This window comes from Simochromis diagramma, unplaced genomic scaffold (assembly GCF_900408965.1).
Source record: "Simochromis diagramma unplaced genomic scaffold, fSimDia1.1 OVJJ01000603.1, whole genome shotgun sequence".
Taxonomy (NCBI): Eukaryota; Metazoa; Chordata; class Actinopteri; order Cichliformes; family Cichlidae; genus Simochromis; species Simochromis diagramma.
This window is the reverse complement of record NW_024387414.1, coordinates 19432347-19452948: the sequence shown is the minus strand read 5'-3', so window position 1 is coordinate 19452948 and position 20602 is coordinate 19432347. Positions and strand designations below refer to the sequence as shown.

At 43.1% G+C, this 20602-nt stretch overlaps 1 protein-coding gene across 1 annotated transcript in view; it reads right to left on the bottom strand.

Annotated features, from left to right (window-relative positions):
- Positions 1-5959: 5959 nt before the first annotated feature.
- Positions 5960-20602, bottom strand: part of sbf2 (SET binding factor 2) — a 110030-nt gene continuing 95387 nt past the window's right edge. Inside the window, 11 exon segments of the mRNA XM_040011959.1 lie at positions 5960-7380; positions 7780-7911; positions 7982-8069; positions 9509-9699; positions 9814-9921; positions 10007-10231; positions 14366-14493; positions 14803-14929; positions 15998-16183; positions 19524-19625; positions 20065-20241. Coding sequence (XP_039867893.1) covers positions 7282-7380; positions 7780-7911; positions 7982-8069; positions 9509-9699; positions 9814-9921; positions 10007-10231; positions 14366-14493; positions 14803-14929; positions 15998-16183; positions 19524-19625; positions 20065-20241 — 1563 coding nt within the window. The 3' untranslated portion in view covers positions 5960-7281.

Here is a 20602-nt window from a genome sequence, read left to right as displayed (position 1 = left end):
CGGGCCGACTATCAGCCGCAGCATCACTCCAGAAACTTCCACTTTGGCTGGTGCAGACGCTGAAATGAATATCAGAGAGATGCTGCTTCGGATCAGCGCTTGGCCTGGTTACCTGTCTGATCGTGTAACAGGTCTTGTAGGTGCTTTACAACATGACTTCATTGTTCCAGTAACCACTAAAGAAGATGAATCACTTGATGCACGTGACATGCAGCGGTGAGGTCTGCGTGTGTCAAAACACATCAGTTTGTGCAACAAAGAACCACTGTTCTTACACGTACTGCTCACCTTTGTCTTCTTCATCCTCATGTTTCAGTGAAAACAGAGACAGCATTGCAGGAACATTGTTTCGGCATCAAGCTGTCATTTCGGGCACTTGTTTGTCTCTCGTCTTGCCAGCCAGGCAGCTCGCCTGCACAATGCACGTTTATAGTTTCCAGTAAAAAAGCAACTCGCCTTCATTTGTCCTTCTGAAAGGAAACGGGGAGTTCATTTTGAGTTCAGGAGATGAGATAACGACCTGCACACCGGTCTAACAGTCAGCACCGTGCACATATCTCTATACTGGCAGGTCACTGATAAGATCAGGTGTAGAAACAGATCAGTCAAGGCTCTGAGCTAATAATGTAAACGGGATTGTAGAAAAAAAACACTAAACACAACACAGACTCTGCTTTTATGGGTGTCTTGCATGATGATATACGATTAACAGGGTTTGCTGTGTGATAAACAGATTTGGTGTCCACATTTGTTTTTAAGAGGTATTTATATCTCAGAATCTGAGAAAAATGTGCTGCTTTTTATTGCAAATACTATTCTCAGAATTGTGAGTTTCTGATCTCCGTAGCTAAATTGCACAAGCCCTCTGCATTCCAAGTAAAGGCTATCTCTAGCTGTCTCACCCTCAAGCTCATGTGTTCGAATAGCACCCTAATGCCCATAACCAATCCATCTGATTCCTCTCCAAAACGTCCTCATAGAGACTGATTTGAAACTGGAACATTTTATGGGATTGTCTGCTGGTGAAAAAATGTCTGGCAGATGCCTGTTTTCTGGGTTAGATGGCTTCCCACAGTGACCTCAGCCCTGAGCGCTTCTATAGCTGAATGGGCTCAGGGTTCAGCTGCAGAGAGAAACTGTGGGTCACTTACACAGGCAAGTGAAAAACATCAGGGCCTCAGATAAATCACTCAAAATGGGCCAAAGAAACAGTCACGAAAGCAAACACCAGCCCTTAACGATACAAATCAAATGTTTATTGTGCTTTTCTATTCATGGATGAGCGGGCGGTGTCTGGATAAGATCATCTGGAGCATGCACTGGATAATCTAGACCCCCATGTGCTGCCCGCAGTTGACATCACCCTGATTTCCAAGGGTGGGACTCGATGATGTGTGTCAAGCTAAGTGAGATCAGCGTTTGGAAGTGTTCTGCTGAATTTTGGAGCAGGTGCCCGCAGAGAGGCCCGTAAGTTTGTGAAGCGGGAAGGACCCCCAGCAGCGGCGAATGAACTCTCAAGTTGCCTACATGACATGACATTCATGTAAAAATTGCTACATAGCAGGCATTCATTGCAGCCACAGGGCTACATGGATATTAGCCTTGGAGGAGCAATAAAATAAATCAGGATCATCTGTCACTGGGGTATTTTTGGGGCCTGCGGAAAGGCCAATCAGCTTATTTCTGGAGATGTTTTATTGGACAAGAAGCATTTACTGCAGCTGTGACTAAACACGAAGAGCGCGATCCAAAACCAACAGATACGTGCAATGTTTAATTTATAGACCACTTTTGATGTGGAAGCAGCACGCTTCCAGCCAACCAAGACTAATCACAGTGAACTCAAGACACATGCAGCCAAGTTACACAATATCACAGTTACACAGCAATGCATTTAAAACACTGCTGCTTGTAGGGGTAATAGAGGCTTTCATCAGTAATTTGTCTCAAACGTTGAGAAAGAAATCACTTGCACAGGCAGTAACGTACACCACCTCATGCTATCGTTATATAACAGCTTGGAGTTTTCATCCTAAAATACTTATTCAATTGATGTGCATGAATTTGGTGCAATCCGGTCTTAAGGAAGTAAAACCCCCATTTTTATCTCTGGAGAAGATGATTCCTATCATGCCATTCCACACAATCTTGCTGGATAACTTCCGCTGCATCCCAGTATTAGCGGGCCAAGGTCCTAATCCCCTTACCCAAAGCAAAATGCTAAATATGATGTGTCATAGACTCTGTCCAGATGTTGGCCTGCTGCAGCTCTGCACCTGCTGCCAGTACAAGCCAGCTGGGAGATTGCATTGCTTGACAAACACTCACCACTTCCCTCCAAAAAAGTGCCTCACCGCTCTTCTTTTGACCTCAGCTTCCTCTCTGAATCAAACCTTCGAGGGACCACAGGAGTCCTGTTCTGCACCGCCAACCAGGCGCCACTGCGCCTGAGCTGGGGCTCCTGCCCAGTCCCATATTCATTGTTGGCAAGTGAGACATAGATCATCATCATCCTCTCCAAGCCCTGTTGCTGGCTCAGATCAGAAAACATCAGTTGAAGGGGTGTCTGATTACTGCTCATTGATAGGACATCCTTTCTTGAAGATGAGGTGCTCACACGAGGACAGAAATTACAAATAGTTCTTCCTGTATCCTGTGACTCTATCCTATGTGTGACATGACAGCAAATGATGAGCAGCTTTGTTTTGTTTTTTTTACCTTGAACTCACTGCTAAGGTCAGCATTCAGTACTCACTGTACTTCTAGAAAACCTGTTGACAAACCTATGAAATTCATCATGTGATTGTGGTGTGTTAGCAATCACCTTATTGACAGAGCTGATGCTCTGAGATCACAGATAATAAGTCATAGAACCAGAGTACAGAAGAAGTTAAAATGCCGAGTGCTAAATGAAAAGCCAGAAGATGACCAAATCTATTTTTGTTTATCCTGAAGGGAACATACTGCGAGTGCTAGGACTCGATTGCCATGTGTTAACAGTTACATGGAAAGTTTTCACAGGACTCTATTAAATGATGTGAAAAACTAAGTGTGCTCCATGTTTCAGTTGATTTTAGAAGAGCTTTTAGTGGGAATAACTCTCTCTGCACGAGTCTCTGACACCCCACTCTTCCTTATAATGTTGCTTTAGTTCATTGAGGCTTGATGTGTTGATGCACAGCTCTTTTAAGGTCCCTCCACAGCATTTCAATCACGTTGAGGCCTCGACTTTGATTGGACCATTGCAGCACCTTGGTTCTTTTCTTTTTCAGCAATTCTGTTGTAGATTTGCTGCTGTTGGATAACTCAGTTCAGACCAGCTGTAGCAGTCAGACAGATTGCCTCCCGGATGCTTTAAATAAAGAGCAGTTCTTAGTCGACTCAATGACGGCAAGGTGCCGAAGTCCTGTGGCTGTAAAACAAGCCCCAAATCCTCCACTCTCCATTATCATGCTTGTAGATTTGTATGAGGTGTTTGTACTGCTGTATTTGGTTCTCTGTGCAATACACTGTGCATGACGGCCAGACGTCTCCATTTTGGTCTCGTCTATCCAAAGGACATTGTCCCAGAACACTTGTGGTTTGCTGAGATGCAACTTTGCAAACCGAAATTGCGCTGCCATGTTCTTTTCGGAGAGGGGACGCTTTCTCTCAGGAATCCTGTGAGGGGAAAGTTTGACCTTTCTTTTTTTCAGCTGTAATCCAGATAAATATGAGCTTCAGCTAACAGAGAAATCATCACTAGCTAGCAGATGGCAGACAATCCAGTCTTACACTGCTGGCTGCTTAGCTTCTACATATAAACCCAAAAACATTCCTTTGGTAAACATTGTCTGAGAATACAAAACAGTTACACAATAAAGTAAACTCTGAGTCATTGTTTTTCGGACACTTATGACAGATGGATGGTGTAAATGTGAGGAGACATACAAAAATGGCAGGCGATTTATATCTGACCTGACATGATTAGACTGGGAGCTCTAACAACCAGACGATCCCCTATGAGCCAGCACTTGGCGACACTGGGAAGGAAGAACTCCCTTTTAAGAATAAGAAACTGGCAGAGCCAGACTCAGGGTGGAGCTGGCATCTTCTTCGACTGGCTGGTGAGTGAGGGGGAAGGAAAAGAGGAAAGGAAAAGAGGAAAGGAGAGCTTCGGGAGTCTGGAACAAAATAACAAATTTAAACACTATTTTTTTTTAAACATGGGGTGAAAAGAATCTGGCTGAAGCAAATCAAAAGGCTGACTCGCTTTACTCCATGGTTACACATAAATCACTTGATTTAAAACATTATTTTCCTCTTCGATGTCCTAAAACCCTGACAAAACAAACCAAAAATGCCCCTGCTGGCAATTAGGAGCAGTCAGGGCTCAGAGGTTTGTATGTGAGATTGACTCCTCCAACCTGCATATCAAAGTATCTTTGGGCAAGATACTGAAGCCTTAGCTGCTCCTGATGCACAGATTGGAGTTTGTCTATTTACTACAATGTCACCTTGATTCAGTGCAAACATATCCATAATTAAAAAATTTGTATTGCATTGGTAAAGAAATACCCCCATTTGGCTGTGGGCATTCAGTCTTCCCTCTGCTTGCATGGAAACACAGTTGTCATCGAGATTTTGGCCCCAGATCTTCAGCACTCTTTGGGGTCTCCTGGGTGTTTCCCTGTCCCTTTTCATTTTCCACTCCTCCTTCTTCTCCTGTGGTTCAATAACCTGGCCTCCACCTCCTGTTCGCCTCAGCATAATACCCACTCAGATAATGATGCAAATAATAAAATAAAACAAATAAACAAAACAAAAAGACTAATAAGATGAGCTTACAGAGAGTTAAATGTGCTCCTCTTGGAAAATGCAGTTGATTGTGACCTTTTACTGACAGTGTGAGTTCAGTCTCAGCTCGAGGCCAAGTGTACCTGAGCCAATGTGGGTGCCTAGTTCATACATTCATTTTTGGCAAGACTGTGGGATTACTCAGGGTGAGTTTCTATTTATTTTTTTTTTTCACCAGTCCCAGAGGCACCACTTCCATCCAGACAAGGCAGGCAACTGCTTGAAGTCTAGGGGGCATGGGGTTAACAAAGTTTAAACTAGTGCAGAAGTGGCAAAGTGCAAAGTCTGCATGTTGCACAAATAGGAGAAACCTGACTCCCTTCAAGGGGGCCCCACCTGACTGCACTCTCTCCAGCTGAAAGTAGCGTGAATGATTCTGTTTAAACAAACCTAATGACAACAGTGAGAGCCAATCTGTGAAAATGAAGACGAGTTATCCTTCTGGGACTGAAGAAAGACAGAAGGAAAAAGAGGAGGAGAAGAAAAGCAACACAGCAGTGAGTGGAGCAGATAATTACTATTAAATATAATGCTGAAAGAGACACTCGAATAACATAACTTTTACTATCTAGCTATCGTCTTCTGCTTAGCTGTGATAGGGCGAGAGGATTCATCAGCTAATTTGATCCCACGCATCTCCTCACACTGCAAAAACTCAAAATCTTACCAAGTATATTTGTCTTATTTCTAGTCACAAGATCTCATTACACTTAAAATAAGACAAAATCAGCTACAAAGCATCATTCCAGTAAGATATAGGAACTTGTTTGAAGACAGTGAATCTTGAAACTAGAGAATTTTCACTTGTTTCATTTTTTCCCCTTATTTCAAGGTAAAATATCTTGATGATGAAACAAGTGAAAATTCTCTAGTTTCAAGATTCACTATCTTCAAAGAATTTCCTATATTAAGAGATATTGGTGATAAAACACTGGCTGCGGTGCCATCTGTGAATTTTCCCTAGGGCCCCAATAGACTCTAGAATCGTCAGTGCCATTTTAAGGCCCCACTAATCTCGCGCACATGTTCAGATTAGGAAGTTCAAAATTAGAAATGGTCATCATTTAATCCTGCCTTTACTTCATCACTAGGTAGAAAAATATATGAGCACAAAAGGAACAGGTAGTTTCAAGTATGTTTGATTTATTTCCAAAAAAAAAAAAAATAGGCATAACCACAAAACATGGTACAAAGATACAGTAACGCCGCTGATATGGCTGAATAGTTTGTGTTTTTCTTCTTTTGTAATGAAACTGTGAAGGCTGCATAAACAGAGGACAGATGGGACGATGAACTCTGAAAACCATCACGTCCTACGTGATATATATTCTTTAAAAAGCCCTTAAAAGACACAGAGCCTGTCCGAACAACAACAACAACAACAATGTCCATTTCATTTTCAGAAAAACATGTCACCACAAACAAAGAACAGGCCACTCGGGGGGTTTTGTGCACCAGTAACAACACATTGAAGAAAAAAGAAAAAGAAAAACTCAGTCACATTAGAATTAAAGTTAGAAAAAGTATACTTATGTTCAGTACATACAGTATATAAAACAACATGTCATGTAGGTATTTACAGGAAAACGTAACGCCACCACACTTACACAGTTACACTTTTAATAAAAATAATAATTTACATTACACGAGACAAAAGTGTTAAACCAGAAGTCAATGAACATTCGACAAAACAGAGGAAACGTCACATTTTTAAATTAAAACAAAACAAAAAATCTCAGGTAACTCATTTGAGCTCACTGTGCAAATTCTTTCCATTTAATCTGTCACGAGGAAACGACACATGCACATTGCCAAGTAATGCCTTTAGCCTCGCTGTCCGCATCTGTCAGAAAGTCTATATTTGATGACGAGTGCATACGTTAGCGCTAAGTGCAAACAAATTGCTTTTTAATGTTGTGCATTAAAAATCTCTGAGTTTTTGGCGGTTCATACGTTTATGTAAGCAGCAATAACTTTTTCCTTGTAGTAAAATATGATAGAAATTCTTTTACAAGCTTTTTTTTTTTTTTAATGTTTTTTTTTTATGTTTTTAAGTCAAAAACTGAACCCACAGTTTGATTGGCCAGTGATATTGCTTTGATCTATGTACATCTAGAACAGGATAACATGTCCTTGGTAGTGCAGTCCCCTAAAACCTCAGCTTATGTTTACTTTATCCCTGTCAGGGGGGTGGGAGTGGGGCACGCTGACAGCAGAGGCAAATTTGGTCACCCGATTCCAACTGAAGCTCACCTGTGGAGTGATGACAGGTTGCTAAGTAACAGGCAGATAGGTGGATGGAGAGTATCCATCCTCCACTACCAGGCACTTAATTCACTGTTTGGTCCCCAAAATTAAAGACATCTAAAAGTTGGATAAAGCGGCTGTCGCGTCTGCTCTCGACCGCCCGACGCTGCCTCTGATGTCGGTGATGTCGTGTTTACTTCACGCATCAGAGATGCAGTTCTGGATCTTGTCTATCCACACTTGAGCGCTGGGAGCATCTGAGGCACAGAAGTTGTAGACTCTCTTGCTGGTCTTCAGCTAGAGGGCAAATGGGTTGAAGGAAAAAAGGTTAAATGGCAGCAAAAAGGGCAACAATGTCACAAATTTTCATCCCAATTTAGCACACATTTTAAACACGTTCACAGAATTCCTGCTGGATTGTTGGGGATCAAATACTTATTTCGCTCGATGACGTGCAAATCGATGCATTACTTTTATGTATACTAAAGCCTCTAGGACATGCTGCAGTGCAGGCAGCAAACTCACGTCAAGTATAAAAGTTTTTAAGTTTTTTTTTCTTTTTCTATAAAACATTTTGGGAAAATACCGACACCCATAATGCAACACTCTATGCAAGAGCATATTAATCCAATTGTATAATATAAAAACAACTTCCAGATAAAATATATGTAGACCAGTGAATAAATGTGTACTCACATCAAAGAAAGCCTTTTCACTGATGTGCTTTGGAGCTCCTATAGTGGGCGCGGCCGTCATCACGGACTCCACCTCTGCTAGATCGATGTGGCCTCTGCAGTTCGTGTCCTCACCGGTGTCGTAGTACCTCATCTGCAAAGACGAGACTGTTAAACCTGCAACCGGTCACTCAAACTACAGCAGGGTAGTGCAACCTGCTCACCTGGTGTTTTGTAATGTCCAACACGAACCAGCGAGGCTTCCAACCTTTCAGCAGTGCTCCACGTTTATACAGGATGCCCTCATAAGACCTACAAAAATAACAGTTGTAAGATTGGATGTTATGTGTCGACACTTTTAACCTCACATTAGTCTTAAAAGCAGAAATCACAAGAACTCTGGTATTTTGTTAATTGTGATTTTAACCGATTCCATCAGAGTCAGAGTCCCAAGGAGAGCAGCTGACAGAGGTAGTCATGCAATTTTGGATGAAGTCTGCATTAGCCAAAACTCCTTGCTCCAACTCCGCACATATCTCCGACAGAAGTAGCACACGCTGCTTCACAAAAAGCCACAACTAAACAGTTGGCACCCTTTCTCCTCATCCTCGTTGTCATCTGTTCATGAATTTGCTATCTTCCACTACACATGAACCTATAAATGAACCCATATGCTGACTTCAGTGTCCTCCACGTTTATGTGATGTGTAGTTAGTGGATACGGTTCCTTCAGAGGAGTCGCCAGGGCACCAGGGAACATGACACCTGAAGCCTTGCAGTGAAAATTCAGTGTTTTATTTATGATTTTCACTGTTTTTGTGTCTGACTTACTGTCCGCCTGATGCAGCTTCATCAAAAATAGTCGTTGTGCATATTTTTAGCAAAGCAGAGTAAAGAGGACTTTATGCTCGAGCAGTGGGAGAGCGACCTCTTTCGGGTCCACTCCGGCGACCGCCTGCAGTGAGCTCTGATGTCAGATGGAGGCAATGTTCAAATATGTGCTACAAACGGTCTGTGGCCCACTGTTGCTCGTGTTGCTGTCGGTCTAACAGCCAACCATGTAGGAGGGCTGTGTTAAAAACAATGAATGGTGTCACTGCAGCCACTGTCCGTGCTTTTCGTGTTTTATTTTTTGATAGTTGTTTTGTTTTTGCAGTTCTCCCATTCCTGGTGAACTCTGCTATCCTGCTGTGTTCGGCACTAGCTTCCAGTCAGGATCTCGGGCGGGCGAAAACCCCTCTCCACCCTCTGTCCTGCTAAAAAGTGGACAAATTTGTGGGACCACGAGACATCAGAATAATGTAGGCCATGTTTTGTGATTTGGATGCAATGAGAAGGTGTTGAAACATGGAAAATGCTCGCTGATAAGTAATATCTGGTTTCTGATTTACTTGCTTCATCTGTTAAAACTTTAGCCTGTCCGAACATTATTTGAATCAGGAGGAGCACGTATTACACTGAAAATATACTCATTTTTTTAAAACATAAAGTACATTTTAATGACCGTATGTCCACCTCAGGAAACGATCCAGATATTGGAGCCAAAAGACTGTACTTTAACCTCACAGTAATTGTAAAATTACACACCCAGAGTTTAATAGAGTACAGACAATTCTCACAAAACATGACACACAGCGTACCAGAGCGCTGACTCATTTTCCAAAACTGGACTGGCCCCTCGGCAACAGCTTGTCAGCGAAACAAATGTGGACTTCTAATTTGTTCCGGAAATCGGGAAGTTCACGACCCACCTGTTCTCCTCGCTCTTGGGGGTGAACTGGTTGTAAAGTGTTGCGGCGCGGCGGTTGATCCCATTGGCTGTGGCGGTGCTGTGGTCCTCTACCAGAGCGCTGTCTGGCAGGTGCAGCATGGAGCGCCGCTGGAAGGCCTGCAGGTTAGGTGTGGAAATGAGGCCTGAGATGGACAGCGAATCCTTACAGAGCTACACACGAACAAAAAAGAAAAGAAATATTTAGACAATTAAACAAATGCAAAGCATATGACTGCCCTTCTATGTTCAATCATAACATGTCATAAAGGCTCCTCCAGCACGCACATTTCCCTCTTGCTTGAGGTCCTCCTGAATGCTCATTCTGACTCTTTCCAGAGTTGTCTGCCATTTTTCCGGGGCCTGGTTAAGCTCGCTCTCTAACCTCTCGATGTCCTGCAGCACAGAGAAGAGCCGAGTAAAGTTACCCACAAAATGACAAACAGAACAAACATTTTAAACAAAAGCTGGGGTCTCTTACAGTGAGAAGCTTGGTGATGGCGTCCGGCTGGGCGCGGCTCACGCTGCTGTAACACGGCCAGACAATCCTCCTTTTGCTGTTGGAGATGGTGTGCAGCTCCTCCGAGCTCTCCACCCTCACAGCCATCGTCCTCCAGTCGTAACACGGCCCAGTCGACAGGGTCTCCTCTGTGAAGAAGTCCCATTTATTCAGGCTGAGGATGCTGATAGAAGGCTTCAGGATCACCTGAAACACAGACATCACATGGTTTTAAGGAGAATTTAATCTAATTCTTTAATCTAATTCAGTTTTATTTGTATAGTTCGTCTATAGGGTTTGCTACTAATCGAATGAATTTGGTTGTTTTATCCCAGTCCAGCATACCAAAGCACACCAAGGTGCATTCATTGGACTGTGAGCGTGTGAATGTTAGGTTAGAAAAGCCACCAGTGCTACCCTTCAGCCTCCCAGCTGATGTAACTATGGTATGAATTCAAAAATTCAAGGTAATTTCAGAAAACCTCAAGCTAAAGGTCACTGAGATTTCAACTTATCTGAGATCAAGTTATTGTCTTCATAAACTTGGGTGTCTGCACCAGCAGCTCGCCTGTTGTTGCGACAACAATTCCCCATCAGCCTTTCATGTTTTTTTAAGAGGTTCTAGAAATGATCAGTAGAGTTTGCTTCCCTCTGTTCCAGAGTTTGTGGGCATAAACTAGGGCTACGTCCACACTAGCCCGGATAGATTTGAAAACAGAGTTTTCGTCTGAAAACGTTCCGCGTCCACACTAGCGTTTTAAGTCGTTGTTCACAGAGTTGTTCGTCCACATTAAACGACCGAAAACGCTTATTCCAGTCCTGCGCACGCGCAAAAGCGAGTGAGAATTCAAGAATTTGAAGAAAAGCTATCTGGAGCATGTACAAACTCATATTAATCTTTTGTAGGGCTGTCAAAATTGACAGCAATCAAAACAACTGCTGTATAATGCCCTCCGCTATGTTTGTTTAATTGGCCACATGACTGCATCACATGACTAAAATGCGTCATCGCTTTAGAAAGTCTGCGTTTTCGAGTGTCCACACTGCAACGGGACAGCTCTGTTTTGAAATGTATGCGTTTTCGAGAGCGTTTCCAAAACGCTGCGTTTTTCCTTGAGGAAAACGCCGTCTCCCGTCCACACTGAGACGGTCCAAACGAAAACGCATTAGTGTGGACGTAGCCTAGGAAAGCTGCATCACTGACAAGTTAGCGGTGCAGGACTTTCAGAGATTAAAGAAGATTCAAGACCATTTAGGATTTAATATACACATGGGAGGATTTTTAAATCAACTCTGTAGGATACTTGAAGCCAACATAGCGCTGCTAAAACTCGACTTGTGTGTTTAGTTTGTATGAAGTCTGGATACGCAGCAGTATGCTGACCCTGGAAAGTCCAACAATCTACTGTGGCAACACAATGTGTAACGACTGTCTCCTTGGTGCTTTCCTATGATGATGCTCAACTTGAGATCAAAATCAGCAAATGATAAACAAAATAATCTGACTGTTCAGTCTCTGTAGTTAATAAGTGTCAACTCCAAACTCACGTTGGCCACTGTAACCAAATTCTTGGTCATATATTAGGTTATTCTTTAAAGATTAGTGAAAAGTCCGTTTCCAAGATTTATATTAAAAAAATGTCTGAAACAAATTCTTTGCTGAACTTTATCTCATCTGGTCCGGCTGTGAACAGCCAAACAGCCAACCTTTGGTCCGACGAGAAAAACAAAGAAATGTTTTCACCCTGATTCACTTTGTTTCAGACAGACTTTCAGACCAAGCACAGGAAGCGGACCAAAAGCTGAAAACCAGGTCATCAGACTGGTTATCCGCATTAAAACGACACATGACATTCACTTCGGCAACAATGTGGGCGAAGACCTATTAGGTGTGTGCAAGTTTTACTAAAATCTGACCGATACTTGAACAGGAGGAGGAGCTTCTTGGAAAACTGTCTGGAAAAGGAAGCAGCACAGTTTGAATGAAGACCCATTGTGTACAAATTTAATTACATTTTGACCAATCCTCTGGGAGGAGGAGCGTCTTTTCACGACGCCCCATTACAGGTGTAGATGCAATGAATGTTTCTCTATAAACAGAGTATCTTTAAAATGTTTTATTCATTGAGAAGATGACAAATCACCATGACATCCACCCCTGCTCTAACCTTAAGCGAACACACAACTAAACTAAACATATTTTAGGTGTGAAAATCAACCTTCATCAGCAAAAATGTTGGACTATGAAGCTTTCTTGGTGTCTACTGACTGCAGTCCAGGCTTCAGGCAGTTGTGATATTAAAATGATCCTTTCACGTTGGCGCCTTGAACTAGCGACGGTGATGGCAAAAACGTTCCACTTTCCGCAGATGAAACGAACTCAGTGTTTTAGCCTCAAACTCTGACAATAAATCATTCAGCTCGGAGGAGCCAAAACATCCAAGTATAGCACGTTTGAGCGCTGCGTACTTTAAAAATAAAATATTACTGTAAACATGTTTGATCAGTGCACAGGCTACAAGATAGGACAGGCGAACGATTTGCCGTGAGTACTCAGGATTTGGCTGGAACATTTGTTTTCAGTCAGCTACACGACAGAATTTTATTATTAATGCCGTTCAACCTTGAAACACTAATCCTCATCTTATTTTTGTATATTTATGTTTGCATGTGGTGTAACCACAAACCTACAGATGACGAGGATTTCTTTGGTGAGGAGATCTGATCCAGTTCTCAGTGTGTCACATCATTTACAGGAACTTTGTTTTTCTATCAGTCTCTGAAGAAAATATAAACTAAAGGTCCACAATACCATAGTTACCGATTAAAGTTTTGCTTACATGTGACAGTAGCTTTCCAACATTTTCCATCATTCCATTAAGGGAACAAGGCCCCAGTCACAGGACTACAGACTCGTCTACAAGCATCTGGTTGCTGAGAAAATGCTGGGAAAACGATTCTAAAGCACCAGACATGCAGCCCTGCAGCCCCTTAGCAACCGAATGTCACCAGGGAAAAACATGTATTCCACAAACAGCTGGCAAAAACCTCCTTGTGATTGGTTTGGCTTCTTACACCCTGCTGCCATCTTAGTTTGCACGAAGTGACAGACTTGTCTACAAACACCGTCCCCAGCTGCTCTCCGGCCTGAAACTATGAAAACTGACACAAACCAGGAATGGAGACCATTTGACTTCAAAGTAAAAACATGTTGGCTGCAGCACTGAGGAGCAACTTTTACTTTGAAGGCAAACCTTTTTATCAGCACATGAGCACTAACAATGCTTTATCTTATTTACACACACATTCATACGAGCACTTTTTTCGACATCCAAGTACCTTCTATCTAATATTTACACACACTCCAATAAATGCATAGGGAGCGACTCGAGGTTCAGTACATTGCCCAAGAATACTTTGGCATGCAAACTGGAGCAGCCAGGGATTGAACCACTAACCTTGGATGACCTGCTCCAGGAACCGCTGCCAACCAGTTGGAGAATACACAGTTCCCTAGCAACTGGTGGCTGCGATCCAATCCAATACGGCAAATAAGCCTCGAGCAATGTTTGTGTGATGCCACATGGAGGTAGAGGAATCACTGAGCCTGTATTTTATCCTGCAGTGGGTGAAGTATCCTGATCATTTACATCAGGGGTGTCAAACTCATTTTACTTCACATTCAGCCCACTTTGATCTTAAATTGGTCAGAACAGTGAAACTCACCTTTCTCTTGGTGTAAAGCACTTTAACCCATTGATCTTTATATACAAACAAACAAATAGATTTTTTTTTTTACATGTTAAAGAAAAGCGTGTCAATACGACTCTTTGGCCTTAAATTGTAAGAAATAAATGTGCAAATTGACACAAAAAGTTCTGTTAGCTCATGCATACACTGTCCTGTAATTATGTATGTTTCTGATGTAAACCAGTTGTAACAAGCATACATTTCTATAGCAGACAGTAAAAAAGCAGGAACTGTCTGTCATTTAATTGTTTATCTAATGTTTGTTTGACACCCCAGATTTACATGGTAAAGTAAGGTGAGAACATTTTTAAGTAGCCTAATCAAATATTTTATAGCTTTCCAGCTTTTATATCTGGACCCTCCTCGAATACTTTAAATGATTCATAGTTCAAAATGAGCCTACACTCGGTGCTCGTCTTCTTTTAAGACCAGTTTCACTTTTTCTGATTGGTTGGCCTTCACAAACAGAAGTTTAGGAGAGCAGGTGTGTGACACTGCTGTCCTCATAGTCATGTTATGTTCATGCTGAAGGCTCTGGCTGCCTGATGTATAGGTTAAGGCGAAGGACAGAAACTTGAAGGAAACACTCACTTCATTCTCAGAGGGGCTGTACAGATAGTTGAAGAAGATGGGACTCCTCCGGTGCATCCTGTTGATGCAATCCCAGATACAGATGCCTCTCCGGGCCTGCTTATCACCCTTATCCTCAAACAACAAGCCTGCAAAAAAACACACAGGATAAGCTGACGAGAATGTGAAGCCATTACTGTTTTGACTGATGTAACAGCTTCCTGGGTAGCTGTGTGCATTCATATCAGAGATCTAGTTTCCTTTATTTACAGTGACAGAAAAGCCAGAATCTTGCTACCCAGGGAAGTGGTGTTGACGAAGAGGGGCCAAGAATCTTTTCAAATCAATAAAATTGTTGTGACTGTTAAGGAAACCACCATAGGTTCATAATTCTGTGTAACAAAGCATTTTTAGAGAAGAAGAAAATAAAAGATCCCCTCTGGTTAAAGGACACTGACCGTGTTCCAAGCGCTCGTAGTCAGAGTCCAACAGGAAGTTCTTGAAGCGGTTAGAGATGTGATGATAAGCCAGGAACTTCAGATAATACTGATTAAACTCAAACTCCAGAGGATGCTGCTCCAAAATCTGCAAGGATATGAAAAGATGGATAAAGACAGTTAGAAGGAGGTCAGCGTGTGGGCGACAGCTGCACCGTGTCCCCGTGTAGCGACTTCGCATCTATCCAGTGTATAAATGACCAATCGGAAACAGGAAAGAACCTCTCCCGCCTCTGTGAGGGCAAAGGTCAGTGATATCATCGCCGTCAGACACAATCCAGACTGAGCCAGCATGACTGCTGCGCCACGGTTCCCATCCAGCGGTGCGAGGTGGCCAATCACGGTGTCGAAAATTTGAGGCCACCTGGGTCTGCTGGCAAAAACAACAGCTGTTTTGGAGATGAGGCACTTCTATTTTGAGCTCTTGTCCGAATCCCCTGCTTCACCCCTCGTTTATAGCTCTCCAGACCCCCGGGTTCCTGCCAAACCGTCTTAGCTGCCAAGCCTTCGGTTTCAAAAGACAAATGCAGAAACTATGTGTTGATGTAAGTGTATGGGAGTGGGCCTGTGTGACCCGAGGAGACACAAAAAAACCCCCACTGCACTCTCTAAAGTTAGTATTTCAGAACAGACCCGGTTCTCCGGAAATCATCTGTGTGTGTGTTTCATTCTTAACTTGAGCCCCCTCTGCCCCCCAGCCCACTTCCCCCAAATCCTAAAGCACACCCAAGCCTTCCTAGAGACTCTCAATCCCCAAAACTGTAATCTTCCACATGCGGCTGTAAACAAGCACTAAAATGTGAAGAAATGCCGAAACACGTGAACACGTACATACAGCTCAATGCTGATCACTGTACTCATGGACCATCTGTGCAGCAGCCTCGCTGCTCACTCCCCGGGTCCAATATGTTGTTGTGATTACACGTCCCGTGTTGGAAAGTGCTAAACTAAAACAATGCACCGTTACTGACAGCAGAATCGTTCGCTTTGACCCCTCGCTCACCTTTTCACTTTTCGAGGAATGTGATGAGCTCACGAACAAGCAATGAATGACATCCAGTCATGAGGGGAAAAGTGGAGAAGAGTCACGTAGCAGGGGCAGAGATGCTTCAGGGTTCAGCGTACCTGTGGTACCTATGGCAGAAGTGAGACTCACCTGGTGCACACAGTCCAGGAATTGGAGGAAGATGGGCGTAAAGCCGCTACCCTGGCTGCTGGGGCTCAGGTTGCTCCTCTGGCTGAACTTGTGGCCGAAAGACAACCATTCTTTCTCCAAAAGGACCTGAAAACCCTCAAGAGTCCGGTAGAAAGGATCGCTCAGCAGCTGCACCAAGGACACGACCTGCCGAGAGGAAGAGAGAAGGTGGCTAAGGAAAAACCCTCAATACACAAGTTCAACTTCAAAGAAAAAACAAACACCCTGCAGTGTAAGCGCATGTTGTTCACATCACAGATAACTCTGGGATTAGTGGACAACCTGCTCTATCATCTGAGCCAGAGCTGCTCCTCTGGAAATATTGAGAAATAAACACATTTTATGAACGTTTTGTGAGATGCATTTAGCCTTTCTTAGTAAGTAAGAAAAATTGATTGATTGAATCGTGCTCTCGATGTAATTTATCTCACACACAAATGCAAATATGTCATCAGCCAATCACATGGCAGCAACTCAGTGCATTTAGACATGTAGTAAAGATGCCCTGCTGAAGTTCAAACAGAGCATCGGAAGTGGGTGAAAGGGTATTTTAAATGACTCAGAGCAGCGTAGTTGTTACCGTTAGACACGTTGATCTGAGTATTTCAGAAACTGCTGATCTACTGCGAGTTTTCCAAACGACCATCTCAAGAGTTTACAGAGAATTTTTCCAAAAGGAGAAAAAGCTTCAGTAAGTGAAAGTGGGTGATAATGTACAGTAACCCGAATAACTGCCTGTTAAAACAAAGGCATGCAAAAGGTCATCCTTATATAACACCTCACACTTCGAAGTGGAGTGGCTACAGCAGCAGAAGACCACACCGGGTGCTGCTCCTCTCAGGAAACTAAAGCTACAGTTCAGACTGGAAAAACATGACCTGGTGCGATGTCTCGATTGGGTCTGAATTTTGCAGTAAAAACATGAAGGCACGGATCCATCCTGCCTTGCCTTCAGGCTGGTGATTTAATGGGGTGGAGGAAATTTTCTTAGTGCACTTTGGCCCCTTCATGCCAGCGGGATGGATCTGCAGCTGATAAATCTGCAGGAAGTGTGTGATGCTATCATGTCAATATAGACCAAAATCACCAGTACCTTGTTGAATTCATGAAATGAACAATCTGAAGGTAAAAGAAACAGGTATAGCTATGAAAATTCAGATTTCTATTGTGTTTATTGTATCTGCTAGCATACAGACTGATCAGCCACAAAGGAGAGGAACCCCCATTCACTCGTATGCTGCTTTAACAGGTACCTCCCACTACAACATCCTCCCCGATGACTGCAGCCTCTTCTAGCAGGACACTGCGCCTCACCACAGACACTAATAAAGGAGGTCTGAGTGGTGATCCCACCTTTAATCTTGGGTTGTTCTGGTGGCACGAAGGGCGCCTGATAGCTTTAATGCTGTGCCTGATTTGCCAGTACCTACAACACGACCTACTTTTATTTAATATTTTTTATCATATATAAGTTTAAAACCTTTACATTGTGATAAATTAGATGTTGAAACATCTTATCACTAAAGGAAAGTGGCAGCTGTTTCACCACATCTGTGCATATCGTTAGTTTTTTCCACTTGTCATGGATGGTTGCAATTTAACACACTTTAGTTTAAAAAAAATCTGGATGGCATGATTTTTCTTTCTATCCCCCCCTAAAAAAGCTAAATGCAATCTAAAAATGACCCTTCATCTGACAGTGCAATGTTAAAATGATCATCTGCTATCAATAACATTTATATAACGCTGGAGCTTCAGGCACACTTGAGCTCACTCCACGAAACACCAGTTGAGAATCACTTGTCTACACATGCAATCTGGTTGGCCCACTTCCCTGCCCACGTCTTCTCCAAGACGGCTAATGAGCCCTGACGCGTGTGGAATGAGCGGGAAGAACAGTGTATGGTTTCCCCGTGGGTTTACAAGAACATCCAGCCCTGAGTGGTAGAAAAAGCCCCCCGCAACCCAGCAATGAAATGAGCCCCCCTGCAGCAGACTGAAGAGTGGATTTAAAAAGCGAGCGCGGAATAAGAGGGGAGGGCGTATAAAGGCAGAATGGCAGAAGACAGGAAGAAGAAACCGAAAAAAAGAAAGAAGCATTCAGAAAGGCAGCGAGGACGGTTCTGCATCCTGCCTGCTGGGTGTCTATGGTCCATGGCAGGAGAGCCAGAGCATATGGAGCCCATTTGTCTGTGTGGGTCGATCTGGACCTGGCGAGTTGGAGCCGGTGGCCCGTGGAGAAAGATGCTCTGGGCCGAACACGTGCCCCGCGTAAGGGATCCACAAATTATACTTTTAAACAGCAGCTCAGGGCTGCACAAACCCCATAAACACATCTGAGGGACACACACTTGCAACACCATACATGTGCACTTTAGCAGGTCAGCATGGAAAATATGAGCTCAGAGAGCAAACATGTGAAGAAAAGCAGAGTTTAGAAGCGAACGGACACCGAGAATTGATCTGGATCTAAACAAACTATGAGTTTTCATGAATTAAATCAGCACAAATCAATGACATAAGGCCTCGAGACTTCAAACATTTTCACTTTATCAACACAGTCGGATCACCAGTCAGTAAACTGAGTGAAACGGCCAGAAGAAGCAGGTGCAGTCTGAACGGATGCCGTGGGTGTCCGTGGGGAATCCTTAAAAATGTGATCAATGTCCAAAAATCACATTTAAGTGTTACAAAACGTGTTTTTTTGCTTTCAGTCTTAATTTGTGAGTCTAGAATGACAGCAGGAGATACATAACAAGTTCAAAGGTACCCTCTCCCCCTCACATTTAGCCTCTTTTTAAAAAGGATACTCCAAAGCTCTGAAGCACTTTGTTCATCGGAGTCAAAGAGACAACATTGCCGTAATATTGCAAAACACACTGATTAATAGCTCAGCTGTATAAAGTGCTTTGAGTAGAGCACTCAGGTGGAGTAGAAAAACGCTAAATTAGAATGAGTCCATTCAGAATATGAATTGAGATTATAAGTAGTACTTTTGAATGATCTCTAGTTTGCCGTGATTGCAGAAGGGTTGATGGCATTCAAAATACTCGCCCTGTGTTTAGCGGTTGAATGACTGTGTGGCTGCATCTGGATCCTTTTTACACCTATGAGTTTGCATTTCTGCGTTTCTTTTCATCCTCGCTGAACACTTTGTCTCCACTTTAGTGCAGATGAGGGCTGATAATGAGAGTTTTTACCTCAGACGCCCTTCCTGATGGGGATCTTTCACTGGTTGGGCAAATATGTAACCCACTACACTTGAAAACAAATGTTAAAAGTTACTCATAATAAAGTAAAGTGTCACCTATTTTCTGTTAGTAATTAAACTTTAATAACAACTTTTTAAACTCCAGTTTGTATCTAGAAAATCTATATGTGTGGAAAAATACCTAAAGGACAAATCTTGCACCGTTTTAAACCTCCCTCTGGAGGTCCCGTTTTCTTTATGTATTTTTTATAAATGGCGTTGGTGCATTTTTCTCACTTGTGTGGTAATGTCCCAGCCGTCCTCCAGGCTGAGCAGAACAGATGAGCCACTGTCCATAAGCTCCACCAGAAACAGCGCCAGCTGCAGGATCTTCTGAAGCTGCGGGAGGCCAACATATGTGCATGTGAACAAATATGTTAAACACAGACCCAACATTTATCCTCTCAGTGCATATACTGCCATGTTTGGTCTGCCAGTAGACTGCCTTCTTGTTTCTCACAGATAGCATTTGTCAACCGTGTGGAATATGTTCAATTTAAGGCCGCTGGGGGTCAATCAGATAAACAACAAGATAAGGGGTCTCCTCTCACTGCATCGCTGTAAATCTGTTTCTCTTGGGAAAATGGCTTCAGAGAGGATTCACATAATTTATCCATTATGTGAATCTGATACACAGGATGAAGAGAAAGAGTGGACCGATGGGTCATTCTCACACGCTTTTAAGAGTCAGACTCCCGCGTTAGATACGATGGTTTCTAGACCTGAATGCTGTCTGTTTGCAGATCATAAAAATGGCATGCTTTGTGTGTTTCATTACCTGCTGGATCCATTCGGAGTCTTCCAAGGCTTTGAGGAAGGAGTCCTCCGAGTCAGACGAGGTGGCGCTTGGAGCACAGGCCCTCAGCAGTTTTTTAAAAGCAGCTTTCACCTGCCGTGTGTCTGCAAAGTCCACTGGCACCAGCTCACAGTTCAGCGAGGAGTCCACTCGGAGGCCCTGCAGACAGAGGAATGTAAATTTCAACTAAGAGAAAAATACAACAGTGTGCGCAAAGTACAAAAAACAGATACAGCACGCCACTAAAAACGCTGCCTTTATATCAAAGTTAAAGGAAATAAAACGGCTCATTTCAGACCGTGGATGAACTGAGGTGCTGAGCGCAGCCCAGTGTGTAATAGATAAGCATTATAAAACTGCGAATCGTGCAAACTGCAGAAGCGCAAGATGTTTTTAGTCGACACGGCTCCTCGGCATGCTTCAACGGTGTGTGAAATATGTTTCTTGATGCGTGAATGAAAAATAGAGAAACAAACTGAACTGTGTGACGCACTCGTGCACTGTCCTGCACTGTGGTGGA